This window comes from Dreissena polymorpha, chromosome 16, assembly GCF_020536995.1.
Source record: "Dreissena polymorpha isolate Duluth1 chromosome 16, UMN_Dpol_1.0, whole genome shotgun sequence".
Taxonomy (NCBI): Eukaryota; Metazoa; Mollusca; class Bivalvia; order Myida; family Dreissenidae; genus Dreissena; species Dreissena polymorpha.
The window spans coordinates 19,835,148-19,851,025 of record NC_068370.1 but is presented as its reverse complement, the minus strand read 5'-3'; the positions used below and the strand labels follow the sequence as shown (position 1 = coordinate 19,851,025).

At 38.0% G+C, this 15,878-nt stretch overlaps 1 protein-coding gene across 3 annotated transcripts in view; it reads left to right on the top strand.

The window, feature by feature from the left end:
- Positions 1 to 15,878, top strand: part of LOC127862911 (histone-lysine N-methyltransferase, H3 lysine-79 specific-like) — a 164,598-nt gene that overhangs the window by 7,191 nt on the left and 141,529 nt on the right. For all 3 annotated transcript variants that reach the window (XM_052402184.1, XM_052402186.1, XM_052402185.1), the window contains exon 3: positions 12,493 to 12,567. In XM_052402184.1, the coding sequence (XP_052258144.1) occupies positions 12,493 to 12,567 (75 nt within the window). The remainder of the gene's footprint in view (positions 1 to 12,492; positions 12,568 to 15,878) is intronic.

The following is a 15,878-nucleotide window of genomic DNA, read 5'->3' as shown; positions in this document are numbered from 1 at the left end:
TTAAACAATACATATAAAAAATCAGTGGCAATAAGATCAGTTAGTTAAAAAATCATTAACTGTTAGTGTTAGTAAAAGCCTAAATTTCAACGCTAGATGTGGTATTGTAAAATAGATTTAACGAGGTACAAAATGCTTGTTTTTATTCTTTGTGTCACAATATATTGCATGTGAATTTCCTGCTGCGATATCCGACAATATTCGTTGATTTTGAGTGTTAATGAGCTTTTAGAATGAAACAGGCACCTTGTCTGGAGAAAATAAAAAAATAAAATAAAAATAAATAAAAAATCGACCTACCCTACCTAGAAAATTTTTCAATGTTACCAGAACCACAACATTTTTTTAGGCCTATGTAAAAAGCTGTTACACAATATAACTTTTTTTTAAAAGTCCTATATGATACTATGATTGATTTTTTAAATAAAATGATGTATTTTTTCTACTATTTAAGTTGTTGATGTGAAATCATATCAAATATTTTTGGCAGGTATGATCCTGTTATTTATCCTCATGAAACTTTGTCAGAACATAATATGTTTTAATGATATTTCAGCTGATTTCTTAAAAATGGTTTTGGTTGGTTGAAAACAGAGGCAGATTTTCTTATATGGCTAAAGCAAAATCTTTTTTTGAAGTCACATTTGTAGTCCAATCTAAATTTAACTTGGTCCTTGTATGACTATAGTAAAATTTTCTTGGCACAATATGGCTATAGTAAAACCTTGTTGGTACTCTAGAAGTCACATTATTGATTAAGTCTTCATTTGTCAGAGCATATTATGTCCAAATGAAATATTGGCTGAGTGAAAAAAAAATGTTCCGGTTCATTGAAAAACATGGCCACCAACAAGTGGGGATGTTTTAATTAATTGTCTTGTTTACAGTCTAAAAGCCACTTTTATGGTTTAGTCTTCATGAAACTTGTCCCGAACATTTTTGCTTATGATATCTCGGCCAAGTTCGAAAAAGGTTCTGGTCATGTTGAAAAGCTAGTGGCTAGCGGGCTTGGCAGTTTTCCTTATATGGCTGCTGCACATATAGAAAGTAAAACCTTGTTAATATTTCAAGTCCAATCTTTATAAAACTTGATAAAAAAAATAGTTTTAATGTTGCGTTTTTCCTCTATATCAAGTTGGTACTGTAAAATGGCACCATTCCCATCGCAGTGAATTTTTTTGCTTTTATTTGTTACAGCCTGTGCCATTTGAATTGGGAAAATTAGCGCAATAAACCATGAAATTTGGAAAAATAGTGCGATAAACCATGAAATTGGGAAAAATTAAGCATTATAAATATGATTATAAGTTAAAGAATTAAAATTGTTTTTAAGTGCATGTTCAGGTTTTTTTCTAGCCAATTTGGGAAAAGGAGTCTGGTCAAATTGGGATTGTTTTAATTGTTAAAAAGTGGCAGATTTGGAAATTATTAACTGACAAAAAGGACTAAATTAAAGTTATATGTTTTGTAGGATGTTAAAATAAAAAGTTGAGATCTAGAGTTAAGAAATCATAAGTCACAAGAAACTTCTTTCTTAATTTTTTTGGAAATTTGGCTTTTTTGGGGAAATTTTGGTCAGCTTTTTGGGAGAAAATGTTTATTTTTGCTTTTAGGAAGCAGCCGAAAATAGGCGGTAATTTTTTGCAAAAAAAATCACTGCATCGAGACCATTTTCCCCACTAGAACAAAAAAATCAATTCCCAGGGTTCGCACAGGGCTTGAAAAGTGCTTGAAAACGAGTCCTAGGCTTGAAAAGCCCTTGAACAAAGGTTGGCCTTGAAAAAGTGCTTGAAAAGTGCTTATTTCATGTAAAAAAGCCTTGAAAATGTGTATTTCTGTTCAAAATTACTTTGATCAGCGCTTTAATTATAAACTGAAATTGTTCTTAAGGGAAATATTACGCAAAATTTATCAAAAATTCCTTCGCGCAAAAAGTTGAGTACGAAATATAAGTTTCGTACACAATTGAGTACGAAACGTTATGTGTACACGTCACAGATTATGTGGACTACGTCAGAGGTTCTCCATTGTGATCAATTTTAGCGACTGAAAACACATTGATGGGGAAGTGTCGTTTTAAACCAGGGTGGTTAACTGAATATTACTGGGTACAGAAAACAAAGGACATTCAAAAAGCACATTGTCGGGTCTGTATGAAGACCATTGGTGTCGGGGGATGGGGGAAAGCGCTTTGAAAAGCCACGAGAAAGCAGAAACCCACAAGGAAAACATGAAATTGAGAAGCAATGTGTTTGCTTGTAAAAACTTTAAAAAGTAAATACATGCAGTAATTCAACCTGTTTAGAATCACCCGGCAAAAGTGTTTATTCTTTTGACCACAATAATTTCTTTTGGGATTTAGTGTCAATGTGAGAAGATGTAAAAATAAAGGGTAACATTTATTTTGTATGATAACAGGTCAGGCCAGACGGCATATGCAGTTTTTTTTTGTCGAAAAAAGCCAATTAAAGTTCACCCTTCAGAAAATTATAAAAAATCATTCAACTTACAGAATTAGTATTTCAAACCATTGTCATAGCATTTGTTTTCAATCAGCAAAAAGTTTATTTGAAAATAATAAAGCCTTCTATATCCATATGCACATTTCAAAACATAACTCATTCAATCAGTTCCTGTTAACTTTTTGCTGCATTTTTCCACCCTGTAAGCTATTTTCAAAAGATTTCTTGCTAAAACTTTGTTAATTTATTCCTTTACCTAATGTATACCTTAGACACTTATCATTTTGTTTTTATTGGGGCATTATGGAAAATTAAATACAAATTAATCGGAACTGCTGATAATCCGCAACTGGTTGACCAACTGTATGTGAGACTCATTGAGTTAATGATGGAAAACATGTATGCAATAACTAGAAATAACATGTATGAGTTATTGTGGAATAAGTTTAATTTGTTTGAGCAAATAAATGATATTTACTGTGTTAAACTTGCTTGAAAATGCTTTTTTTTAAGGAAACTAACAAACGGTTCTCGGCCTTGAAAATGAAAATTTGGCCTTGAAAAGTGCTTGAATTTAGGTTTGAGGTTTCTGTTTGAACCATGTTCCCAATTCCCACAAAAAACCAATACGCAGAAAAAAATCGGCGAAGAGTTGTATATGCACGGTTTTGCACCTGTTTATCCCTTTTGTCCATTGCAGTCTACATAAAAGGTCAGTAAACCTGCCAAACGTGTTCTCCCAATACACCCAATACTTAATCCAGTTTTTCCAGAATTTCTGTTTACTCAGTACTGAACACAGTACAATAACTGCATGGATTTCAGTAGATTTTGAAAACCAGGAGTCAAAATGACCCAAGGTCTCTTAATAATGAGGGGTCAAATTAAAATGATTATGGTCAAAATACTGAAGTAACTTGAAATGTTCCTAAATGCATGTTTAAGGTTTTGTTATAGATTATTTATCATAATAATGAATAAAACATTTTCACAAAAGCTTTATTATTTCCATAAAGCATAATTTCTGGTCCTTTTTTAGCTCGACTATTATATATGAAATATATATAGTGGAGCTATCCTACTCAACCCGGCGTTGGGGTTAGCGTGCAAATGTTAAAGTTTGCCTACTACCCCAAATATTTATGCCCCCCTTCGAAGAAGAGGGGGTATATTGCTTTGCTCATGCCAGTCTGTCGGTCGGTCTGTCGGTCCGTCCACCAGGTGGTTGTCAGATGATAACTCAAGAACGCTTGGGCCTAGGTTCATGAAACTTCATAGGTACATTGATCATGACTCGCAGATGATCCCTTTTGATTTTGAGGTCACTAGGTCAAAGGTCAAGGTCACGGTGACCCGAAATAGTAAAATTGTTTTTGGATGATAACCCAAGAATGCATACGCGGCCAACAGGGCGAACTCTGAACAATATAACTGAAGCAACTGGTCTGTAATCCTTAATCTATAATTATCAGTCCAATGAAACATCATCCTTTGAGTAAAATAAAGTGGATCAGTAAAAATATTATCAGAATATGATTTTTTTTTGTATATTTTGTATATTAAATATTGTGTTAATGTTTAATTTTGTTGATTAATATAAATATAAGCAGGACAGGGGAGAAAAATCACTATTATATCTTTATTATATACAGGGGAAACAAATGCAATAAGTCAAAATTTCATGTTTAATGAATAGAGGATATCACCCCCCCCCCAAATTTTTTTTAAACATCATCTAATAAATTACCACACCCCACATTAAACCCCCCTCTCACCCCCACCCCCCTACCCCCCCACCCCCCCCTACCCCCTTACTCCCCCCCACCCCCTACCCCCCCCACCCCCCCCCCCCCCCCCCCCCCCCCCCCCCCACCCCCACCCCCCCCCACCCGCCACCCCCCCCATCTAATAAATTACCCCACCCCACATTATTACCCCCTCTCACCCCCCTACCCCCCCCCCACCCCCCCATTTTTTTTTAAACATCTTATAAATTACCACACCCCACATTATACCCCCCTCTCACCCCCCCTAACCCCCTCACCCCCCCTACCCCCCACCCCCCCCCCAATTTTTTTTTTTTAAACATCTAATAAATTACCACACCCCACATTAATAACCCCCTCTCACCCCCCTACCCCCCCACCCCCCCACCCCCCCAATTTTTTTTAAAACATCTTATAAATTACCACAACCCCACATTATACCCCCCTCTCACCCCCCACCCCCTACCCCCCCAACACCCCCTACCCCTCCCCCCACCCCCCCTACCCCCCCTACCACCCCCCCACCCCCCCCATTTTTTTTTTTAAACATCTAATAAATTTCCACACCCCACAGTAATACCCCCTCTCACTTCCCCCTACCCCCCACCCCCCCCCCCCCAAATTATTTTTTTTTAAACATCTAATAAATAACCACAACCCCACATTATTACCACCTCTCACCTCCACCCCTCTACCCGCCCCACCCCCCACCCCCCCCCCATTTTTTTTTTTTAAAACATCTAATAAATTACCCCACCCAACATTATCACCCCCACCCCTCCCTTCCCCCCCCCCCCATTTTTTTTTTTTTAAACATCTAATAAATTACCCCACCCCACATTATTACCCCCTCTCACCCCCCATCCCCCCACCCCCAGCATCCCCCCACCCCCCCACCCCCCCCTATTTTTTTTTTTAAACATCTTATAAATTACCCCACCCCACATTATACCCCCCTCTCACCCCCCCCCTACCCCCCTACCCCCCCCACCCCCTACCCCCCCCCAATTTTATTTTTTTTTAAACATCTAATAAATTACCACACCCAAAATTATTACCCCCCTTGATCATGACTGGCAGATGACCCCTATTGATTTTCAGGTCACTAGGTCAAAGGTCAAGGTCACCGTGACTCGAAATAGTACAATGGTTTCCGGATGATAACTTACATTAGGTCAAAGGTCAAGGTCACAGTGACAAAAAACGTATTTACACAATGGCTGCCACTACAACTGACAGCCCATATTGGGGGCATGCATGTTTTACAAACAGCCCTTGTTCCAATGTCCTTTGACATATTGCTTTCATATTTTGCATACTTGTTTACCAACATAACCCCAACCTACAAACACGAGCAGACAACTGTATCAAGCATTTTGACAGAAATATTGCCCCTTTTTTTGCTTAGAATATGCATATTATTGATAAATCTATGTTAAAGTTTGCGTACTACCCCAAATATTTCCTATGTCCTTTGACATATTGCTTTCATATTTTGCATACTTTTTTACCAACATCACCCCAATCTATAAACAAGAGCAGACAACTGTATCAAGTATTTTGACAGAATTATTGCCCCTTTTATACTTAGAATATGCATATTATTGATAATTCTATGTTAAAGTTTGCATACTACCCCAAATATTTCCTATGTCCTTTGACATATTGCTTATATATTTTGCATACTTTTTTACCAATATCACCCCAATCTATAAACAAGAGCAGACAACTATATCAAGCATTTTGACATAATTTTGGCCCCTTTTATACTTAGATAATTGAACATTTTGCTTAAATTGCCATAACTTCTTTATTTATGATCAGATTTTATTATTACTTTGACAAAACAACACTTACCTGAATGCCACAATGGATTCCACCCAAACAATACCCCACGCCCCACCCAAGATTCCCTGCCCCCCCACCTCCCACCCCCCTTTTTTTCCTTTTTTTATTTTTGAAAGATCATCTAATAAATGACCACACCCACATTATACCCCCCCCCCCCCTCTCAACCCATCCCCCCCCTACCCCCCCCCCCCCCCCAATTTTTATTTTTGAAAGATCGTCTAATAAATTATTGAATATCAACAATTTTCCCATGATGGCTTACGTTATACTGTCAAGCACTCGAATAGTCGAGCGCGCTGTCCTCTGACAGCTCTTGTTTAAAGTTGGATTTCGGAAAACAAATGTGTCAAAATGATGCAAGGCTTATTTTTTTGCAAGAGTCAAAAATGAGAAAATTGCAACTTGCTTGCATCAAAACGCAGTATAGTGCTTCAATTGAAATCACTTAACTACTTTAATACAATAATGAATCATCTATAACACTAACAATAAAAATACAGCATGTTTGATTTGAAATTAGTTTTGAGGAAATGTCTATTCAAAATCATTTGCAATATAATTTAGGTAAAATTAACGACAAAATTTGAAACCAAAATTTAAACAAAAATAAATTGTCTTTATCCTACTTATTTTTTATACGGAAATCAATACACCCATGCTTTCCATGCTGTAACGTGACGTTTAACATAAGGGGCATAATTTTCGCGTGCCTTTACCGGGACAAATGATGATCATGAAATACATGTGCTGTGTTTATTTACCAGGTTTTCCGAAGGAAAAAACTGGTTGTTAGATTGGTGAATGTCGGCGGGAGGGAGGGCTGTCGAGCAGAACAAGCTTGTCCGGGCCATAACTGCATGCAGAGCTCCAGATAAGGGCCGTACAGCCGTAAATACGGCTTTTTCATGAAGGTTTACGCATTTATTTTTATTAACTAGACGTACAATTACGACTTTAATATCACTTTTACGCATTTACAAAAACAATCTGGCCGTACCGATACGTCCGCGTCAGCGCGGCGTGATTTGTTGGTCTCTAACCTAACGGCGCTTTTTGTTTATTTAAATTACCGAAAAGTTGTAGACTGGGTTCCGATATTATTGTCTATTATGTCACGTGATTTCCAGTTACTTGTAAACCCGTCAAAAACAATATGTATGCGCGCAAAGGAAGGCCGGCTAACTTTCGGTTTAAAAAAACACTTTGTTGTCATAAAATGGCTACATACAGTCGTCTAACTATCCTGATATTCAATATGTCAACCCAGAAAAAGACATTGTCGCCCCGATATTAAACAATTTGATTGCATCGGTGGCTACTTTGCAACTTTGACAGTTAACTGCTAAAGCAACGATTCTTTTGAAATGAGACGGTGACATTAGTGTTCATTTACTTAGCTAATTAACTAGTTGGCTTGTGTTTTCTTGTCAAGAAAAATGAAGAAATAGTATTTAGTCATGCGTTTTAATGTGTAGTTTTATTTGAATAATAATACAGAATGGAAAACCTAATAAAGTAACTGTTTAAGAAGCTAAATATATTTAATATAATTGCTGCAAATGTTTCTGTTAAGTCAGTTATATACATTTCAATATACAAGAACACGGGTAGTACAGTACTACCTGTATTTTTGGATATGGTAGTACAGGTACTTATTGATTTTAAGCGTTACTCCTTTTCTTTCTGTCAGTGGCAGTATCGTTACTAATTTCACAAATCCTTATCTGGAGCTCTGTACATGTATGTCGTTCATTGTGTGATTTTAAAATCATTTGGCACATTTGTTCACCATCATTGTACAGTGTGTCATTCAAAAGAATGACGTCGATATCTGCAACTTCACCTGCACAGGTACATTGATCATGACTGGCAGATGACCCCTATTGATTTTCAAGTCATTAGGTCAAAGGTCAAGTTCACAGTGACAAAAAATGTATTCACACAATGGCTGCCACTACAACTGACAGCCCATATGAGGGGCATGCATGTTTTATAAACAGCCCTAGTTCATAAATGTCACTGACAAATTAGTCACTGAGAGCTTCATAATATTTATTCCATTGATGGCAAGTTAATAATTTAATTAAAGACTCGTTTCTATATTTAAATAATGTATATTTAATTAATGTTACGTAATTGTATTGTAACTTTGGTGTTGATGTCAGTTTGCAGGAATGTCACAACGACCTCTGTTTATGCCCTGCTTGCTTACAAATTAATCCGATAAAATGGGAACCAAAAGGCACATGGTTGTCAATTTTGATTTCCTTTGTGTAGTGTACTCATATATTGATGACATAGTGTGTTATTCGCTTTGGCGAGGCGCAAGTCTTCAGATACAGTGTAAACACTTACGTCTTTCAGAACATGCAACCAATGAAAAAGCGTTATACATTATTTGAGAATTCATTATTAGTAATTTAATTCAGTAAACATAACTTTAGCCTTGAAACTTTTCCAAAAATGGCTTATAGTTCTGAACTTTGCCATATTTTATTTCCGGAAACGTGGTCCTGCAATATAAGAATCATTTCCGGATTTTTCAGATTATTATCGGAAAAAATCGAGGACCGGCAGTATTTTGGAAAGACTGATTCACGCATAACTGATTCACAATCGTTTGCATCTTTAGTGCCTTGGAGCCATACTCTAATTCTACTCTTTAGGTACATGTAGTATGTAACCAATTTCAGTTTAAAATGAAGACAGCCAAACAAATTACATGTACTGATATTAATCACTAGCGCATTTATAAAATACTGACTTAAAATTGGGGATTATGAATCAAATATTAAGTCCAGTGCATAGTTGTCAGATGTTGATTATAGCAGCGTTTCATCGAAGGTCGAGTCTACTGACGCAAACCTGAATCGGTCAGAGGAAGGTTATCTAAACTGAACCTGAGGCTCAGAGTCCAGATTTCAACAGTTGATATTCCTAAGCACTTTTCAGTTAGAAGAGTGTTAAGTTTAATAAACTCATTGTTTAGTGTTTATAGAAACAGGATCTAGCAGGAAATCACTCGCCACTTCATATGCAACTTATTATTTATACATGTTTTTATACAGTTTTCAGCATAATCAATTTAGATGAAATTGCTAATTTTCCCAATTTGACAAGTACCGGTACCTTTCACAAAGTGAGGAGGTAAAATGCTGTAATGATATCTGGGCAGAGTTCAAAAATGGATCTGGTCCATTGAAAAACATTTCCGCCAGGGGGGCCAGGGGCGGATCAGTTTTTAGCTCACCTGAGCACAACGTGCTCATGGTGAGCTTTTGTGATCGCTTTTTGTCCGTCGTCCATTGTGCGGCAGTCAACATTTGCCTTGTTAACTCTCTAGAGGCCACATTTATTGTCTGATCTTCATGAAACTTGGTTAGAAGATTCATCCCAATAATATCTTGGACGAGTTCGAAATGATGCCGGTTGGTTGAACAACATGGCCACCAGGGGGCGGGGCATTTTTCCTTATACAGTACAGCCAACGCGGAACAAACATATTTCGCGATCCGCAGTGGTAAGGCGCAACGAGTCGGCAGTTGAAGCCACGTCAGTATGCGGCGGCAAGTCGCATTTCGCTGCGAAGCTTCGCATCTGTCCGCCGAGACATGACGAGGCAAGCCGAGTTCCGCGACATGACGTCGAGTCGATGCGCATCTTCAAATCAAAATCTTTTTAAAATGATTAGTTAGTCAAAGAAATTTAAAAGAACAATTATAATTATATTTAAAATCATAATTAATTTAATGTGCGCGGATTCAAAATAGATAAACTAGTTAATAAAAAAGCATGCTGTTGTTTTGTTTTAGTGATTGCATTCCCGTTTCTCAAGAAATTGCTGTCATCCGGATAGAAATAATTATTATTTTAAAAGAATTCAAATTAAAAAAAATCGAATTATAAAAACAAAATACTATTATCACGGGCATGTATTAATAAAATTCCAATAATCATTTGCCATTGTCATTTTTAGAATCGGCTAAAGTACTTTAAGTTACTTTGTGTGCGTTTATTGCGCCATATGATTATTGTCTTTATATTAAACGATCAACAAACGTATTTGTTTTGGGTTTAATTTTTACGACAACATGTATAAGCATATAAGCATATTTAATATGTCTGGCCAAGTTAGTTTGTTTCCCGCCCGTAGTGTATGTATTTTACACATAAATGTCACATAATTATGTTTTGGCACATACGAGTGGTCAAGACTCCAGCAGTTGGTGGATTTATAATTGCTTGTTGTTTTTGCTATTATATTTTAGCTGAGACAATTAGCAATTTGTAGCAACATCAATAACCAACACTTAATTGTTGTTTTGTTATTATCAGCTTATTATAACTATTGTTTGACTATGAGTATATAAAGTAGTTTCATTTTGTTTATATTAATTTATACAGTTGATATCGCTAATCATTACCCGATAATCCCGTATATTCCAGTTTCAAAGCAAATTCCGGTAAATATTTACGATAAAAGTGCTCAAGACACACACACATTCGCAATTATTCTTAAGTATCAAATACATTTTGGCATTTGTTACTATTTAAAGATGTGATGAAATAACGTCCAATCGGGGAGTTTTTTTTTCCACTGAACACGCATAAATCGCCTGACGTGATGTACATGTTTTTATACAATACAAAATACACCCAAACTTTCCATGCGACGTTGTACATGTCTGCACATTTTCGCGTGCTTTTTATGGAGACAAAGGATATTTTAGCACTGTTTATTTGACGCTAGAATTTGTTAATGTCGCATAAGCATTAAAATTTGGAATCGTGTTTCGGATTACAAATTAAATAAAGCTCATTTCAGAATCGAACGAATCATTATCATTGTGCGTAATTTATTCAACAATAATTTGTTAAAGCGCATTACGTGCCATATCGCTTATGAAAAAGTGAAAATAATAAATATGAAAGTAGCTAAAATCTAGGTTTCTATGCTACACAAATGTACATGTAGGTGTATATCTGTTCACTCAATCTGCCGCGTACGTATGCAGCGGATTTACTCCGCGAAAGTAAACGAGGTTAAAACTGACTCAGCGTCGTTGCGCGGATTGATGCCGAGTGCCTCGGCGATACGCAGCGTGAACACTTGACACGGCCACTGCATACTAAATTTCTGGCCGTGGCATAGCCATGGATTATGTTTTGGCTGTACTGTATGGCTATAGTAAAACCTTGTTAACACTCTAAGGACCTCATTTAGTTTCCGATCTTCATGAAACTTGCTTAGAAGATTTGTTCCAATGATATCACAGATGAGTTCAAAAATGGTAACCTTTGCTTGAAAAACATGGCTGCCAAGGGGCGGGGCATTTTTCCTTATATGGCTATAGTAAAATCTTGTTAACACTCTAGAGGCCACATTGATAGTCTGATCTTCATGAAACTCGGTCAGAAGATTCATCCCAATAATATCTTAGACAAATTAAAAAATGATGCTGGTTGGTTGAAAAACATGGCCACCACGGGGTGGGGCATTTTTCCTTATATGGCTATAGTAAAACCTTGTTAACACTCTAGAGGTCACATTTATTTTCTGGTCTTCATGAAAATTGGTCAGAAGATTTGTCCCAATGATATATTGGATGAGTTCGAAAATGGTTTTAGTTGCTTTAAAAACATGGCCACCAGGGGCGGGGCATTTTATGGCTATATATGGCTTTAGTGAAACCTTGTTAACACTCTAGAGGCCACATTTATTGTCCAATGTTCATAAAATTTGGTCTGAACGATATCTTGGATGAGTTCGGAAATTATTGTTTGCTTGAAAAACATGGCTTCCAAGGGGCGGGGCATTTTTCCTTATATGGCTATAGTAAAATCTTGTTAACACTCTAGAGGCCACATTTACTGTCCGATCTTCATGAAACATGGTCAGAAGATTCATCCCGATAATATCTTGGAAGAGTTAAAAAATGATGCCGGTTGGTTGAAAAACATGGCTGCCAGGGGGCTGGGCATTTTTCCTTATGTGGCTATAGTAAGACCTTGTTAACACTCTAGAGGTCACATTTATTTTCCGATCGTCATGAAACTTGGTCAGAACTTTCAGGCCCTCTTGTTGTATTATGGCTATAGTAAAACCTTATTAGCACTAGAGTTGTCACATTTGTAGTCTAATTTTATTAAACTTGGTCAGAACATGTATTCTTATGATCTTGGCCTACTTTTAAAATGGTTGTGGTCTGTTGAAAAAAATTGCCACTAAGGGGGGCAGGGGCAGGTAACAGTCTAGAAGTCACATTTAGAGTTGTTCCTTTGGGTCTTGTTCCTTTGGGTCTCAGGTGAAGGCCCATGGCCCTTTCCAAACAAATGTAAAGCAGAAAATAAGATTTCTGTCTGGTTTATTGGGTTCCTACTCTGTGCATGTAGATATGGCTGTATGCTTTCAGGTTGGTTAGTGTGGACATTCCAGAATTGGGGCAGGCATTAAGCAAGAACATTCTGAGCAACTATGACACCACAAGGTATGTGTGGCAGGCATAAGAACATTCTGAGTAACTATGACACAACCAGGTTTGTAGGGCAGGCATTAAGCAAGAACATTCTGAGCAACTATGACACCACCTGGTATGTAGGGCAGGCATTAAGCAAGAACATTCTGAGCAACTATGGCACCATGAGGTATGTAGGGCAGGCATAAAGTAAGAACATTCTGAGCAACTATGATACGACTAGGTATGTAGGGCATGCATTAAGCAAGAACATTCTGAGCAACTATGATACCACCAGGTATGTAGGGCAGGCATTAAGCAAGAACATTCTGAGCAACTATGATACCACCAGGTATGCAGGGCAGGCATTAAGCAAGAACATTCTGAGCAACTATGACATCACCAGGTATGTAGGGCAGGCATTAAGCAAGAACATTCTGAGCAACTATGACACCACCAGGTATGAAGGGCAGGCATTAAGCAAGAACATTCTGAGCAACTATGATACCACAAGGTATGTGTGGCAGGCATAAGAACATTCTGAGTAACTATGAAACCACCAGGTATGCAGGGCAGGCATTAAACAAGAACATTCTGAGCAACTATGGTACCACCAGGTATGCATGGTAGGAATTTAGCAAGAACATTCTGGGCAACTATGACACCACAAGGTATGTAGGGCAGGCATTAAACAAGAACATTCTGAGCAACTATGATACCACCAGGTATGTAGGGCAGGCATTAAGCAAGAACATTCTGAGGAACTATGACACCACCTGGTATGCATGGTAGGAATTTAGCAAGAACATTCTGAGCAACTATGACACCACCAGGTATGTAGGGCAGGCATTAAACAAGAACATTCTGAGCAACTATGATACCACCTGGTATGTAGGGCAGGCATTAAGCAAGACCATTTTGAGCAACTATGACACCACCTGGTATGTAGGGCAGGCATTAAGCAAGAACATTCTGAGCAACTACATTTATTTTATTTGTATGATGCCACCAGGTATGTAGGGCAGGCATTAAGCAAGAATATTCTGAGCAACTATGACACCACCTGGTATGTAGGGCAGGCATTAAGCAAGAACATTCTGGGCAACTATGATACCACCAGGTATGTAGGGCAGGCATTAAGCAAGAACATTCTGAGCAACTATGATACCACAAGATATGTAGGGCAGGCATTAAAGCTAAGAACATTCTGAGCAACTATGATACTGCCAGGTATGTAGGGCAGGCATTAAACAAGAACATTCTGAGCAACTATGATACCACCAGGTATGTAGGGCAGGCATTAAGCAAGAACATTCTGAGCAACTATGATACCACCAGGTATGTAGGGCAGGCATTAAGCAAGAACATTCTGAGCAACTATGACACCACCTGGTATATAGGGCAGGCATTAAGCAAGAACATTCTGAGCATCTATGATACCACCAGGTATGTAGGGCAGTCATTAAGCAAGAACATTCTGAGCAACTATGACACCACCTGGTATGTAGGGCAGGCATAAAGCAAGAACATTCTGAGCAACTATGATACCACCAGGTATGTAGGGCAGGCATTAAACAAGAACATTCTGAGCAACTATGATACCACCAGGTATGTTGGGCAGGCATTAAGCAAGAACATTCTGAGCAACTATGATACCACCAGGTATGTAGGGCAGGCATTAAGCAAGAACATTCTGAGCAACTATGACACCACCTGGTATGTAGGGCAGGCATTAAGCAAGAACATTTTGAGCAACTATGATACCACCAGGTATGTAGGGCAAGCATTAAACAAGAACATTCTGAGCAACTATGATACCACCAGGTATGTAGGGCAGGCATTAAGCAAGAACATTCTGAGCAACTATGATACCACCAGGTATGTAGGGCAGGCATTAAGCAAGAACATTCTGAGCAACTATGACACCACCTGGTATGTAGGGCAGGCATAAAGCAAGAACATTCTGAGCAACTATGATACCACAAGATATGTAGGGCAGGCATTAAGCAAGAACATTCTGAGCAACTATGATACCACTAGGTATGTAGGGCAGGCATTAAACAAGAACATTCTGAGCAACTATGATACCACCAGGTATGTAGGGCAGGCATTAAGCAAGAACATTCTGAGCAACTATGACACCACCTGGTATGTAGGGCAGGCATTAAGCAAGAACATTCTTAGCAACTATGATACCACTAGGTATGTAGGGCAGGCATTAAGCAAGAACATTCTGAGCAACTATGATACCACAGGATATGTAGGGCAGGCATTAAGCAAGAACATTCTGAGCAACTATGATACCACCAGGTATGTAGGGCAGGCATTAAACAAGAACATTCTGAGCAACTATGATACCACCAGGTATGTAGGGCAGGCATTAAGCAAGAACATTCTGAGCAACTATGATACCACCAGGTATGTAGGGCAGGCATTAAGCAAGAACATTCTGAGCAACTATGATACCTCGAGATATGTAGGGCAGGCATTGAATAAGAACATTCTGAGCAACTATGATACCACCAGGTATGTAGGGCAGGCATTAAGCAAGAACATTCTGAGCAACTATGACACCTCCAGGTATGTAGAGCAGGCTTTAAGCAAGAACATTCTGAGCAACTATGGCACCACCAGGTATGTAGAGCAGGCATTAAGCAAGAACATTCTGAGCAACTATGACACAACCAGGTACATGTTTTTAGAGCAGGCATTAAGCAAGAACATTCTGAGCAACTATGACACCACCTGGTAGGCATGGTAGGATCAATTAACTTTAAATGATTAATGTTTGACCATTTTTATTATTGTTTGTTGTATATCACACCTTTCACACCTCGTACACACCGACATATAACCCGTGAAAAACAACGACCACAAGTGTAAAAGAGACATTAATTGTGACATCTGTATATTCAGATAATTAAAAAAAAAACATAATATCTATGATTTATACTTATTAACTACTTATAAAATACTGATCATATTATATCCTACATCTTTTTCTGAATATGTTTTTGGGGGGTGCGAGTTGACTTCAAAAAGTGCGAGTTGACCAAAAATGACGTGCGAGTTGACCAAAAAACGTGCTAGTTGTCTACTGCGGGAGTTGACTTAGGTACGAGTTGACAGGTACCCATTGAACAAGGACATTCTACTGAATTATGTTACCACCAGGTTTGTAGGGGCAAAAGCCAAAAGGCAGTCTCTAATGCTCTTGTGTGCGAGATGCACATGTCGTCAGCTATAGTATGACTGAATAAAGCAGATATTTGTTGTCATCATTATTATGAGTCTTGGTTACCATATTAAAGTGATTATATGACATGACACTTTTGAAGTAAAAT